This window comes from Notamacropus eugenii, chromosome 7, assembly GCF_028372415.1.
Source record: "Notamacropus eugenii isolate mMacEug1 chromosome 7, mMacEug1.pri_v2, whole genome shotgun sequence".
Taxonomy (NCBI): domain Eukaryota; kingdom Metazoa; phylum Chordata; class Mammalia; order Diprotodontia; family Macropodidae; genus Notamacropus; species Notamacropus eugenii.
In genome coordinates this window covers 138399645-138415666 of record NC_092878.1, presented here as the reverse complement: position 1 = coordinate 138415666, position 16022 = coordinate 138399645, and the positions used below count along the sequence as shown (strand labels likewise).

Below are 16022 nucleotides of genomic sequence, written 5' to 3'. Positions count from 1 at the left end.
GACCACTGGCTGTGGAATCAGGAGGAGCTGAGTTCAAATATGACCTTAGACACCTACTACTATGTGACCCTAAGCAAGTCCCTTAACTCCAATGGTCTTAAAATAAACAAGCAAATAAAAGAGTGACCTTGAGTAATGAGCAGTAACTTGCCCAGGGTTACATAGTCTGTATGCCTCATAAGTGGAACCTGAACTTAGGTCTTCCTGGCTTCAAGGTCAAATCTCTAACATTATGCATGCTAACATTCTACTGTAAATAGCAAAGGGCTTACTGAGACTTGGCACCATAGTTTATTAGAGCTAGAAGGGATCTAAGATGTGCTTTGTTCTGCCCACCCCTCTTATTTTATAAATTAGGAAACTGAGGCACTGAGAGGGTATGACTTGCCCAAGATCATATAGATAATATGAAAGACATGATGGGAATGCAAATTGCCTAACTCCTACTCCAGGATTCCTCCAACCGAACTGAGAAACCCTCAATAGTTTTCCCACAAATGGCTCTAAACCCAGGGGATGTGGTTAAACAGAGCAAGAGCTCTATTTATGAGCAAACCTGCTTCACAAAGACTTCTCATTTGGAGGAGCTATTTTCTTCTTTTGGTAGGAAGTATGGCCTACTGAATGAAGAGCTAGCTTTAGAATGAGGAAGATTTGAGTTCAAATTCTTTCTCTGAAAATCCCTTAACATCTCAATGCCCCAGGAACCTTTCTATTATAATAAATGAAGAAGGAGAGGATTACTGCTTCTTTACCACCTCTTCCCCTGACTAGTGGAACCATAGCTCTAGTGTAAAAAAAAAAAAAAACACTTCACAGACGCAGAAGTCTAATTGATTCTATTTTCATTGACTATAGAAAGGAAAATATCCCTAGAGCCAATCTGCATGCATCCTCTTATTTTAAAGAAGCAAAATAATCTCACCCTTTGAGACTTAGTGAAACTATAAGACTGGGGATGGGGGGAAAGAAACAGACTCTGAAAGGTAAATAGAAAGCCTTTTAGATGCCAAAGCATTATTCTAGAGATTAAAGAAGTCTGAGGTTTGAATACTTCAATTGCACATGAAGAGACCAACAAGACAGGGTATAGGGTACAGTCCCAGGGTACAGAACTATTCCATATGTTTTTCCAAACCATTCATATCTGTAAGATCCAACAAGAGTCCAGGAAGTATAACTAGACTGAGCATCATAATTAAAGATAAAACCCTTCACTAAAGTCACTTCCTCTGAATTGTGTGTGTGTATGTGTGTGTTGAGTTATTTTTCAGTCATGTCTGAATCTTTATGACCCTATTTGGGGTTTTCTTGGCAAAGATACTGGAGTACTTTGCCATTTCCTTCTCCAGCTCATTTTTACAGATGAGGAAACTGAGGCAAGCAGGAATAAGTGATTTGCCTAGGGTCACACAGCTAGTAAGTATCTGAGGCCAGATTTGAACTCACAAAGATGAGTTTTCCTGATTCCAAGTCCAGCACTCTATCCACTGTGCCACATAGCTGACCCATAAAGAGTTGTTAAAGGTGAAAAATTATTTCTAGCCTAGAGAAACTAGACCTCAAAACTGAAGTTTTATTTTAGGAGTCAAACAGGGAAGCTTTCTGTCAATCCTTTATTAAGGGTCATTTACCATTACTGAAAAGATCACTGTAATACTTCAGGATTCTGTAGTAACCAGTCAAGCCAGGAGCTAGAGGTAATAAATACTACACCCACCCAAAAAAGAACCAGCCCAGGGAGTCTAGTTAATTTATCCATCCAGTAAAATAAATCACACTCTACAGAGAGACCAGAGGCTGAGTTTTCTGCCTAGCTCAGTCTGGCCAAACAACAGGGGCCAAACAATCCACCTGACCTGTTCTGATAGCCACTAAGTGACTTACTTAACCCAGCCTATGAACAAATTGGATTGATTCAGCTTAAACACTGTATTATGTAATAAGCCTACCTGAACAGCAGAACAACTCACCCATCAAATTCCCCCATTAAATTTCTAGAGGACACTGGAAAAAGAAAGGTCTTGCAGTGCTAGAGTTATAAGTTGCTTTGGCAAGGTATATTCCCTATATGTGTGCATCACTATCATTGGAAATTCATGACCATTCTTCCCTCTGTATACTTTATATATACACATATATTTATATATGTGAATACATATATGTACATATATATATATATAGTGGGCTCCAGGCTATGTGGAAAGGGTTTTGTAGGTACTACTCTTATTATGGTATTTGAGTAAATGTATTTGCTAAGAACTAAGTCGACTGGCTGATCATTAGAGGGAAGCAAACTGGTAGGGGTTCATGAGCTACAAGTGTCAGAAAGATAGCCAACCATAAGATCACTACTAGAACCTGAAGAGTACTAATAAAAACCCAACCTTCAAAGCTAATGTGAGATGAGGGAGTGAGTCCAGAGGGGATGCTACAAAGAATTAAACTGAGGCCTAGAAAAGTTGAATAACTTGTCCAGATTCATACAGGTTAAAAATAGAAGAGCCAGGATACCCACCTAGTCCCCCTGATTCCAAATCCAGTCTTATTTACACTTCTGCATACTGACCCAAGGTTCTTTTTTAGTAGAAATAGAACACACAAATAGCAAGCAGAGAAACCTAAAAAACTGAATGGACACCTACTGAGCTGAAGTGGGAGGCCAGCTGTGTCTGTGCTGACATTCTAGCAAGGGAATTGTGTTCCCTTTGAAAAAATAGCCTGTGAAATTCCATCCCTGTTCTTATAGACTGTCTGAATTCATAGATCAAAACATGTCTTCTGTTCCTTAGGTGAGCAGTCTGCTCAAGGGAAAAATAAAAACTGACAATCTGCTGAGTGCTCTCCACCCCTGGGCCAATAAGAATGTAAGTTTCCTGCTTTCATTCCTTTGCTGTGATCTTCATTAATATCCATTATCATTAGCCTGCCTCAGCTTTGTTGCATTTTTTGAGACCATTATAAACTGAAAAAGTAATGGGTTGTGTCAGTGAAATGCTCAAGTTCTATTTTTCTTTTAAAAAATTTTCAGAAGTAAAGGAAAATGCCAAGAGAATGGATTTTTTGAGGTTTTGGAAAGCCTTCCGATCAATCTATATCCTGTAGAATATCAGAAGGTCACTATTAAGGGTAGTGCAGGGCAAAGTCATGACAGTACCTTTTGAGTACTGTTTCAAGATGTGATTCAGGTGGTTTTCTTAGTGGAAATAATTAATAACACATTGATATCAGCTATTCACATATATTATCTCATGTAAGGGCAACAATAACTGTTTGACAAAGATAATATATGCAGCATAATAAAAGTAGACATGTTGGGGTTTACTATGTGCTTTCCCCTAAAAGCCCTACATTGAGAACATAAGATCGAAAGATTTACAACTGGAAAGGATTTACAACAAGATCATCTACTTCAACCCTTTCATTTTACAGATGAGCAAATAGGAACTAGAGAGGTTTAGTCACTTTCCCAAGGATACGTAGATGGTGGGCAGCTAGGTGGTGCAGTGAGTAGAGTTCCAGCCCTGGAGTCAGGAAGACAGAAGTTCAAATCCAGATTTAGACACTTGTTAGATGTGTGACCCTGGACAAATCATTTTATCCTGTTTGCCTCAGTTTCCCCATCTGTAGAAAGATCTGGAGAAGGTATTGGCAAACCACTCCAGTATCTTTGCCAAGAAAACTCCAACTGAGGTCATGAAGAGTTAGACATAACTCAGTGACTCAGCACCAACAACGTCTCATATTGCAGGGCTAGTCCAAGAAGAGTCTATCTAATATGGCATACAGGAGTAGCAATAAGATCGCTCTTCCTCATTAACTATCCTATTCCATGGTCCATCAGACTACTCAGAAACAAGGCAGAAAAAGTGGGATGACTAAGTGGTATAGTAGAAAAACCACTAGACTTGAAGTCAGAAAAAATCCTGATTCAGACACTAATAACTAGGTGTGTGATTCTGAGCTCACTTATCCTTTCTCAGTCTCAGTTTCCTTATGGAAGTACATACGTCACAGAATTGTTGATCTTCTGAAACCAATCAAGAGGTTTAAATAGTTAGGTGCTCCTCTATACAGTTAGATGTTAGCACCCAAATTTCCAGGATGATTATAATAAATGTGATGATAGCTGTAACAATTATCTATTGCTTTAGAGTTTACAGCACGCTTTTTCCCCCACAACTCTTTGAAAGAAATGATATAAGGAATGTAATTAATAATCATACGAATCCACGCATTTACATGGTACTTTAGGATCAATGAAGTACTTTTCCTAACACAACAATAACCCTGCTAGGAATATAATGAGAATATTTTAGAGCTGTCAGTTGTCAGACATCAGATTTGAAACTCAGGTCTTATGATTTCAATACTAACAACCTTCTTTTCCACTATGTTTTGCTGACTCTCCTGGGTAATTTCCTAGATACTAATAAAAATCCATGTCACAGTTGGAATATTTGTTAAGCACTGACAAAGTTCAAAGTATACGAAGATGAAAAATTATACAGCCTGTGCCATCCTTGGCCACAGCAAACACTCTGGCTGTAGGTTTTAAAATGCACTAAGACTTGTGGGATGCTCTGTACCACTATTACGGTAAGAGCAATATCTTAACCCCTCCCTCCATGCAATTTAGGCTAGGTTGTTTTTTTCCTTAAGTAGAGAGCTTCCTCAAGACTTGATTGGCTAAAGGTGTTCACTGTTGATGTCACTTTCTTATTGCCTGAGTGCAAAGTAGCCATGAGGAGCTCTAGTTAAACTGTGATGCTTAGCTGGTGGATCATGATGGGTAACCAAGGCAGGGAAAGTTCACTTTGCTGAATCAAATAGAGATGGCCTTAATGCCTACCATTGTTGAGTATCTTTCTGCCATAGCTAAATATATTTCTATTTCCCATAATTTGGGCAAGTCTCCCTAGCACATTAACCAGAATGAAACAAGTAGATCAAAATGGGTGTTTGAGTCTGAACCATGTAGGTGGTATCTGGTGCTATCGTTCCTTTGCTCTCCTTTCCCTTGTCCCTCTATCCTTGCCCTCATTTCAAAGGATCAGTGTGTTCCCATAAGTGCTGAGTTTGTGATAAGAAGGACTTTCAGAAAGTACCTTTGACTGCATTTCTAGCTTGATCCTGATTCGGACACTGCCCCATCAACCTAAAGATGTGTTTTAAGAATCCGTACCTAATACTTAGTGGCGTAATGATTGACAGCAAGAGAGATCAAGAACAGAATTGTGTTGGAGGTAGTATTTGAGGCGGCCATTAAAAATTGGGATGGGAATCCAGCAAGTGAAGACAAGAAGGTGCGCCATTCCAGGAATAGAGAACAGTGCGAGCAAAAGTACATAGGAAAATAGAGGTTGTGTCCAAGGCACATAGAGTACCCAAGATTGGCCAGAGAGTAGACAATGTGGATGAGAGAAATGGGAGATGAGGTGCAAGACTTTAAATTCCAAGAAAAATAAATTGAATTTTATTCAGTATTGACCCCTGAAGACTTTTGAGAGAGAGTTCTATGATTAGGATTAGGAAGATCATTCTGGTAGCCATGAGAAGAACAAATTGAAGGATTGGAAGCCAGGAAGAAAGGATATTATAGTGGTCTAAAAGTCTATAAGACCTCTATTAAGTTGCTGGCCCTAGTGGTTCAAGAGATCATTTAATCAAAAGATATTTATTATCTTTGTTGTTGTTCATTTGTTTTAGTCATGTCCTACTCTTCGTGATCCCATTGTAGGTTTTCTTGACAAAGACACTAGAGTAGTTTGCCATTTCCTTCTCCAGCTTATTTTACCTATGAGGAAACTGAGGCAAACAGGGTTAATTGACTTGACCAGGGTCACACAGCTAGTCAGTGTCTGAGGTTGGATTTGAACTCAGAACTTCCAGGTCAAGCACTCTATCCACTGTACCACTTAGCTGCCTAACCACAAAGAGGTGGTAGTTGATCTCAGAAGTGAATAAGATAGTCACAGGAGAAAGAACAGAGGAAAGAAAAAAAAGCCAGGGATTTAACCTTGGGAAATTGCTACCTCAAAGGGGAAAAAGGTAAGGAACCACAGTCAGAAGAAGAGATCACATATGTAAATATTCAAACAGGTAGTGTTCAGTTGTTCCCTACTGCCTTCTGACTTCAAACTCCTTTCTCTGACATTCAAGCCCCACTACAATCTGGTGTATTAGTTTTTATTTCCTGTATATTAGTGCCCTCTATGGAAAATCTTCTATGCTCCAGCCAAATTGGATTACACTCTCTGTTCCTTCACTCTGCTGTTCCCTTCCCTGTCTCATTCTGCTTCTTCTTTACTTGTGGAATCCCTACTTATCCCTATTATAGAGAGGCTAAACTCAAATGCTACCTCCTCCATGAAGCCTTTCCTGATTCTTCTTGTCAGTAAGGTTTTACTTAGCCCTTTGGTTTGGACTTTTCATATGATTACAAACCTCAAGCTGGGGGGAGGATGGACCTCAGAGACTCTTTAGTATGAAAGGATCAGTCCACAGCACCACAGATTAAATGGAATTGGGAAATATTTAGAAAAATATATTAAAGAAATATGATAAAAACATAAACAATAACATATTTTAAATAACTTAAATATAAGGCCCGCAGACATCCTTAGGTACGGATTTTTGGCCCCCATTTCTATTTGGATTCGACATCACAATCTAATTATTTGATTTATGAGTAAACTGAAGGAAGCTAAGTGACTTGCCTAGGATGACATAGAACAAAAGCATTGGAGACAAGATTTGAACCCAGGGCTTAAGTACCACAATACTCTCTAATGAAAATATAGCATATTATATATTATAGTCATCTGGGTTTATTCAATTCAATAATTCAATTCATTAAACCTTTTAAAATGCCTACTCTGTGCCAGGCACTGTGCTAGACTCTGGGGATACATATAAAAAAAGATATTTCCTAACCCCAAGGAATGTACGATCTAATGATGGGCAACAGTACATGAAAGGATTCTGGGAAGGGTAGTCACACAGAGGGTATCCTGGGAATATCTTGTTCTAGCAAGTTGAAGCCAAGCAGAGCTAAGCAGGTGCAAAGTGGTGTGAGCTGGTAAATTTATGCCTTATTAGACCATTAGCTCCATGAAGGCAGATATTGTGTCTTTGCTAAGTCTTATATTTCCCCTGTTCTTTTCCCTCTAGCATGTAGCACAATGCCTCCTCTATACAGGAGGTTCTCAACCAATATTTAAAGGAATAAAGAACTTTGCAAGCACTATCAATCAATGAACTAATAAGCATTTATTAAGTGCCTACTGTGTACCAAGCACTGTGCTAAGGACTAGGGATAAAAATGGAGAAAGAAAAGATAGTCTCTACTTTTAGATTACAATTTAATAGATGAAATAAATTGTTTAAAATAAATAATATAGTTCATAGTATAATAATATAGTTAATAATAATATAATTATTATAATAATATATTTAAATAAATAATAATATAGTTAATATAAATATATAATTATAACAATAATATAGCTAAATAAATAATAAAATTCATAAGTTATTAGATTTTTATTTTTTAAAGAAATTTTTTTACTACTAGTGCTGTGTAGAACACAAGGAGTATTTGAGTAATAACCTCAAAAGGCATCCTGCCACATATCAGTCCCTCCTCACTACATTCCCTGGCAGTGCCCTCCTATCTGTGACAGAAAGAAGCCTAGAATGGGATATGAAGACTTGACCTTTAGATCCAATTCTGCTATAGACTAGCTCCCTACCTTTGGACAAAGCATCCAGCTACTCTGAGTCTCTGTACCTTTATAAAAGGGACAGAATAAATAAAAATATATAAGACCTGCCTACCTCAAGGAATTATTGTTAAGGAAAAAAATAAAATAATGTCTACAAAAGCTCTTTGAAAACTGAAGGACTTAGACAAATGTAAATTATCATTCTTATTACTCCATGAGCTACAAAGAGTACATGGAGGAGAAAGATATAGTCAGGAATAGGAAAAAATTAACTTTGCAACCCATCAGGTCAATTCAACAATTCAATTAACCCCTGATGATACAAAGACAAAGTCAAAACATGTCCTGCCCTCAAGGAGCTTCTTTTCTTTAGGAGAGAAACAATATTAATCAAGTAAATTTGGGGCCATTGTTCAGTTATTTTTCAGTCATGTCTGCCTCTTCATGAACCCATCTGGGGTTTTCTTGGCAAAGATATTAGAGTGATTTACCATTTTCTTTTCCAGTTCATTTTACAGATAAGGAAACTGAGGCAAATACAGTTTAGTGACTTGTTCAGAGTTACATAGCTAGTAAGTACCTGAGGCCAGATTTGATTTTAGGAAGAAGAGTCTTCCTGACTCCAATCCCAGCATTCTATCCACTGCAGCACCTAGCCACCCAAAATTCGGGGTCAATGGGGCAAAAACAACTGGGTAAGGATGTACAAGTGCCAACTCCTCTGAACTCCCAAGAGCTGATTGTTAAATTTTCATACTGAGCATTTACACTCCAGAAATTGATAAATGCTACAAATCAGGACTTAAGTTATTGTTTGGAGGAGCATCTAGAATTGAGAAAGTGACGAAGAAGATGTTAATGATGCAAATCAAACTTAAAAGTATGTTGTGGAGTGCTATTTTTTTTGCCAAGTTGGCTGTTAAACATTTGCTAGCACTCTCTTACCTAGAAGGCTATAAAGGAGACCACACTTGTCCTGAGCCTTTCAGAGAGATGAGAGTTCTAAAAAGTGGGAGGAATCATGGAGTTGGACTGTGAAAAGGAACAGAGATGGGAGACGGATATGTCCCATAGAGCAGTCAGCAAGGGAACCCATTTATCTAGAACACAGAGTGAAAGAAAGAGGGTCAAATGTAAATAACAAGGGAAAGGAGATGGAAGCCAGATAATGAACAGCTTTAAATGATCAAAAGCAGGGCAATAGGAAGACATTGAAGCTTTTATAGGAGGGACATGACATGGTCAAATTTGTGGTTTCTAACTCATTTTATGAATAATTTTATGTTTTCTTTAACATAATTTCACTGAAATTACTTTTCTCCAGGATTAGATAAATAGTGAGTAACTGCTTTCAAACCTGTCAGCTGGAAATGAAATGTCATCTAGAGACTGGGACAGACTGAAAATTTATAGACATGAACTAGCAGAATTGTAGAAATGAAATGCGATGTGCCTCTAACCTCCACCCTATAAAGGAGACACCTCAACCTTCTCTGTGCCCTGGGTTCTCTTGGTAATCTGATGAAACCTATGAATTTCATCTCAGAATAATGTTTTTTAAATACATAAGATAAAACACACAGGATTGCGAAAGAAACCAATAATAGTGAAATACAGTAATTAAATTTTTTAAAAATACCTGAGGTTCTTACATTTTAGACACATAGAGATCAATGGATCCTAGATTAAGGACCTCTACTATAAAGAATATCAGTTTCTGATAGGGACCTTTATATTAATGATTCATATTTCAAAAGGATATTGTGGAAGTAATACAGGAGGAAAGTTAGGCACTGGGAAAAAATATATCAATGAAATTCTATTTTAAAAAGAGATTTGCCAAAAAAATTGTATAGGCTGTCAGTTAATATGAATTTGGTGAGATAAACTCTTTTCATCATATTGTTAGTGATTCAAAAGTCACACAAGACATAATCCCATCCCCGCATCCATTATTAATAATAGTAGCGAACATTTGAAATTGGTTCCGTTTGTTTTTCAGTCACATCTGACTCTTTGTGATCCCATCTGGGTTTTTCTTGGCAATGATGGTGCAGTACTTTGCCATTTCCTTCTCTAGTTCATTTTACAGATGAGGAAACTGAGACAAACAGGGTTAAGTGACTTGCCTATGGTCACAGAGTTAGTAAGTATTTGAGGCCAGATTTGAACTCACAAAGATTAGTCTTCTTGATTCCTCTATAGACTGTGCCACCTAGCTGTCCAGCATTCATATAGTACTTTGCACATAATATCTCAGTTTATCCTCACAACAACCCTGGGAGGTAGGTGCTTTTGTTACCCCTACTTTATAGATGAAGAATATGGCAATCACGCAAACAGAGGTGAAGTATATTGCCCAGGGTGACATAACTACCGAGTGTCCGAGACTGGATTTTGACTCAGCTCTTAAAGACCAAAGGTCCAGCATTCCATCCACCATAGCACCTGGCTAGCTCTCTACTGTGGGGAAGAAAACAAGGTCAACAATTTTTTTTAAGTTGTAAGGCTACATATCAATAAGTTGAAAACAAAGGAGCAATGGGATACTACAATGAACTCACTGAAATTGTATGAGGTTACGCAGTGGTCTATTGAAGTTACAGCTGACAATCATCCCAGTGATTGGAATTGAGGTTTCTTCATCCCATCCAATCAGTCCAAACGAGTCTGAATGAAAAATTAGGCAGATAGATAGACATATACATAGAGAGACACATTGATACATAGATAGATACATAGATACATAGATGGATAGACAGATATATAGCTAGATAAATAAATAAGTGAGAATGAACAGATGGATGAATGAATGGATAGACAGACAGACAGGTAGACAGATAGACAGATAGATAGATAGATAGATAGATAGATAGATAGATAGATAGATAGATAGATAGATAGATGGATGATAAAGGAAAAATCAGTAGAGGTCTCAGAGTACAGTCATTTCCCTGTGGATTCATTATTATATTATACATATCATTATAATATAATATATATATGTCATATATATTATATTATATTATATTGGGGGTCACCTCTGGGACAGTCACTTAATCCTGTTTGCCTCAGTTTTCACATTTATAAAATGAGTTGGAGAAGGATGGGCAAGCCACTCCAGTATCTTCGCCAAGAAAACCCCAAAGAGGGTCATAAAGAGCTAGACACAACTGAAATGACAAGCAACAGCAACAAAAACAAAATTCTTTTGGGAGAGCTGGGGATTTTTACACTCTCTATTTATCCCCAGCTACTTTTGGTGAAGAGTACGGACCCTGAGCATTATTGCCACAGAAACACCACCATCTGATGCATCAGTATTTCATTATACAAAACACCTAGACCCAAATGTGGTGAAAGGGAACGTCACCCTGATCTTAGACAAAGAGGTACACATCTAATAAGTGCACTGTAGACCTATGGGCTATAAAAGCACTATTGACTGGTCATTCTACTGTTCTAGGAGAGGTGGTATAATACTGACTGCAGGAATCACGGTTTGGTTATGATCTGGAACACCCAAGCCAAGTTATGCTGTAACTGCCCATTCAGCTGCAGTAAACTGTCTTATTATTTAATCCATACAGTGAATCCATTTCAGCAAGTGGCTTACGTTGCTGAGACTGCAGCTTTGTGAAATCTATATATTATCCTATTAAAACTCCATTTTTTAAAATCTCATGAACATTCCCCCACCTCCCAGAACCACTGTGTATAGATAATTTGGATGAAGTAGTGAAGTCCATTAGAATAAAAACCTGAGATCCTTGCTATGTACATTTCCGGTTGCGTATGTGCTCATTTACATCCATATCAGATGGTTCTTTTTTATCCTCTTGGGTGATGAGTCTTCTTACGTCAATAAGTGACAGAGAAGATTGTTGAAGAAATTGATTTCTGATTCATAGAGCTTCAGGAAAGGCTAGCTCTAGGGAAAAAATGCAAAATATTCCTCTTCCTCCTTTTGCTGAGGCATCCGTCCTATACCACACAAGATTCTGCGCCCCTTGCTCTCCCCTCAGCAATGACCTATTCTCAACTTTTCCTGCATGTCCTCTGTGAAATAGGAACTTCTAGGTGCTCAGGTAATCTGATGCATGGGTCTCAAAAAAGAAAGGAGGGTGGGGGCAATGAACCACACCTGAGGATCCCTGAGGGTGCGCCCAAATTGACTTAGTTTTAAAGTATAATGTTTCCTATAATGTTTTATAATTATCTTGTTAACTATTTACCAACTTCACTTTAATCTGGTATATGGAAACTAAAAAATACAGTAAGGAATGACAAATGTCATCTAATTGATCTAGAAAATTGCTGCCATGCATGCAATAAATAAGTAAAATTAAAGTTCTAACACAAAACAGATGTTCAAGTTGACAGCAGATGAAGATTTTTTAATTTTCTTTTCAGGTGAATTTAATAATCATCAACAAAAGCAGATAAAGATTTCATTGATAGCACAGAAAACAGTTAGTTTGAGAGATGTAATTAATTTATCCTACATGTTGTCAAGTCATGAAAATGTCTACTTTCCTCATATGTATCCCAGCTCTCTCCATTTTTAAACACTTTTGGGAAATTAACAATTGTGGAATAATGTGTCAGTCCTTATTCAGACAGATCAGGAGTTTAGTTAAATGATCTAACCAGGAATGGGGAATCAGCAGCCTCGAGGCTGCATGTGACTTTCTAGGACCTCAGGTATAGCCCTTTGACTGAGTCCAAGTTTTATAAACAAATCCTTTTATTAAAGGGATTTATTCTGTGATGATTGGATTCAGTTGAAGGGACTGACTTGAGGGCCTAGAGGGTCACATGTGGTCTTGAGACTACGGGTTCCCCACCCCTGAAAACCATATAAATTCTGGAACATGACTCCAAACTCATCTAAACATCTAAAGAATTAAGATGCTCAATTAGTTAAGTATAAACAATCCAGCTAATTCCCAATTCTTCTGCCTATACTTTAACTCACTCTTTTCTTAGAGAACAAATACAATCTAATACTCTTTTTGAAAAAGTTGAATGGCTTCTTGGTCCACAGAGTTAGAGACTTTAGCTTCTTGATAATTGGGGACAGCCAAAATGGTATCCTCAAAGACCCTCACTACCTCCCTATAAACAGGTCTAGTAAACTGATCAAGGAATCAACCTTGAACTCCATGAAAAATGTATTATCAGATAACACTGAATCTTTTAAATTGGTTCGCACAGAATCTTGAAATTTTTTTCTCTTTTTTCAGGTGTGAGTAAGCATACTGCTGTATGTGACAGGAGTTTCTCTTGAACGACAAATTCAACTAAGGACTGCCATATCACAGGCTAATGAACCAACTGGAGAATTCCCTCTCTATCTCTTTTCATCTTTAAAATATTTACAGTTTTCAGCCTTGGAGACATTTGTTATCTCAGTGGCTTTTTATTACCTGGAGTTCCTATTTATTTTTTTTCTTTATATGTTAAAGTAGAACCTTTGCAAACCTGTTTAAAATATGCCATTGCCCCTTTGTACATACAAGTGCCTTACTCAGTTTTTTCATGTAGCAAAAACATATTTTTCACATACCTGAAGTATGTAAAAGTTCTTTTATTGTGCTTTTAATAAATAATGACTTTTTCAAAATGTTTAAAGGAAATATGAATGTGGAGATGGCAATTGTGTATTTTCTTTATAAACATGTGTGTTTCCCTGTTGATACCTTAATACTGTATTAACCTGGGAACCTTCAGTAGTGGAGTTCAGTAGTAAAAAGTATAGGAGAAATAAGAAATGGCAAAAGACACGTCAGCATGATAGGCATTCATTTTTAATTCCCACTGTGTGACCAGGATTTTATACCTCCTGGACTACATTTGTCAAAGGGATAATAGCATAGATTTGTCATATATTTAACTCTTTTAGAAATTTAAGAAATATTTTCAGTTACCATCGCTGAATTTTCCTGATTATAGAAAATGGGGCTCTTATAAGTGCAAAATTGAGTTGTCACCAGCCACTGTCTTCAAAATACAATGCCCTGCTAGATAGCAGCCAGTTGGGAACAAGATCATCCCTTGAGAGCTGCCTTCTTGACTCTGATTCCTGTGTGCTGTTTTCCTTTTGTGCACAGACATCCTCAAAAGAAAATCAAAAGAGACTTTATGAGACATTCAGGAACTGATGAGCATGCCATAGCTAGTTCTTTAATTTTTGTGATTACCTAAACTGATTTTTATGCTTATTTATCTGAGGGACCCAAGGTCAGTATACATAATGTAAGCTAGAATATTTTTTAATGTCTATTTCTTTCCTTTCTCTTGATGAAGCAAGTTTGAAAAGATTTACTTCTGAGAGTTTCAATGAATGATCATATTTTTTTCCAACTTCCCAATGACTGAAAATTTTCCAATACAAGTTCAAGTAGTTACCACAACCTCACCATTGATGTTTCTCTAATTATTTATTTAGAAGAGAAAGAGAAGAGATGATCATAGGCGCATATATTCATAGCTCTGGACCTTAGAGTCCACCTAGTCCAACTCCCTCATTATATAGATGAGGAAACTGAGGCCCATAAAAGTTAGGTAATTTGTTCAAGATCACATAGATACTGTTTATGGCAGGATTTAAGCCTCAATCTTCCTGACTCGAAGCCCGTTACACCACACAGACTCTCTGAGGCTGGCAAAAGTATATAGGTATATGAAGGGAGGGAAGAAGGAATACTCCCCTGAAAACAGTCTTCAAGCTGATGCATTTGAATCTATTGCCAGAAAGGTACAATCCAGCGGAAAAAGCCAGCACTTCCACGCACGGGAAGGGAATGTCATTCTGAGCTCCTCTGTGGTTGCTAATCTTCTTGGCTAGAAATTTGAAGAAAAGGAAGGAAGCTTTCCTGTTGCTTAAGTGGTACTTCAATGGTCTGGCATATCCTCCAACCAGTTACCTCCCCCACCCAAAAAGGACAACGATGGCTAAAGGAGAGTTTATGACAGACATGTATTTCTTTTAGAGGTCCTCTTGAGGTCTCCAAATCAAGTTCCATTTGGAATGAGAGATTTCATCATCAGGCAAAAGCTTTTTAAAAGGATTGACTCTGTGATGACAATCTTTGAAAAGGCCAATGGTCACAATGAGGGCTAATGATCAGCATGGGTAGAACGGTGCACAAATATTCAAGGATCATCTTGTTCTAGATGACTTCATTTAAGATCGTGATATCGTAGGTTTAGAGCTGGAAACCCTGGAACTTATTAGACTGTGAGATCCTTGAGAGAGGGGACTGTCTTTGCCTTTCTCTGTATCCCCAGTACTTAGCACAGTGCATGGCACATAGTAGGCCCTTAATCAAGGCTTGTTGACTAAACTGGAATATACCTTATAGAAGAAGCCTTGTATTCCAAATACCTCATTTTATAGATCAGGAAACTGAGGCTTAGGTAGGTTAAGTGATTTATTCAAGGTCAAAATAGATTTTTACTTGAGTCCCATGAGTTCAATTCCAATATTTCTTCCTCTGTATCGTGTGGCTTAATTTGCTCCATAAGAAGACTGAAAGTTCCGTAACTAGGTAAATGATAACTAGGTTTCCCAATTATCTAGTTTGCAATATCTCTTTTTCTCTATCTGACCTATCGCATGATTTCCATTTATGAAAAAATTCAAGTTTCATCCAGCAGAAGAAAGCTGTATTCTTCTAAGGATTATATCAAAAGTAAGTGTTTTACTGCATTTATTCCACATGGCCAAATGAATAGAATTTAAATTTCTCATTAGTCAAAACGTAAACAAAAGCTAAATAGCTGACACTATTGTCATCTGAGAATAAGTGGATGTTGTCGACTGACAAACAGGATATAATTAGCTGGCCGAGAGATATTTCCAAATCCCCATGGCTCTGCTGAAATGTTATGCTACATATGGTCAACAACTGTCTGAGCTGTTCCTAGTCCCAATGCCATGTTAGAGTTCCTTGGGATCAACAAAGGCCATAGTGAGAAATAGTGACATTGAACATTCTAACTTTGGTCTGTTTCTACCCATTAGACTCAAATACTCAAATGGATTTGTGATCTCATAGTTCCAATGCCCTCTCCACAATGCACATGGTAACCCATCCCTTTCTGCACGACTTTTGTAGCTGTCCTTTCTATCAAGATGAACAGGATCAAGATGTCTTAAACTTGGGTTTAAAACTTGGGCATATTCTGGCCTCTTGTGTTGTGATTGATCATATTCTCCCTACCATAAACATGTTCATCATTACTTGTTATTACATCTAGTCAGCAGCATGATTAATTAAACAATAGACA

At 37.5% G+C, this 16022-nt stretch overlaps 1 protein-coding gene across 4 annotated transcripts in view; it reads left to right on the top strand.

Annotated features, from left to right (window-relative positions):
* The window catches only part of EMCN (endomucin), a 154690-nt gene extending 141324 nt beyond the window's left edge, over positions 1-13366 (top strand). For 2 of the 4 annotated variants that reach the window (XM_072624230.1, XM_072624228.1), the window contains 2 exons: positions 2793-2867; positions 12974-13366. In XM_072624230.1, the coding sequence (XP_072480331.1) occupies positions 2793-2827 (35 nt within the window). In that variant the 3' untranslated portion in view covers positions 2828-2867; positions 12974-13366. The remainder of the gene's footprint in view (positions 1-2792; positions 2868-12973) is intronic. The other 2 variants (XM_072624229.1, XM_072624227.1) reach the window with 1 other exon arrangement.
* The last annotated feature ends 2656 nt before the right edge of the window (positions 13367-16022 follow it).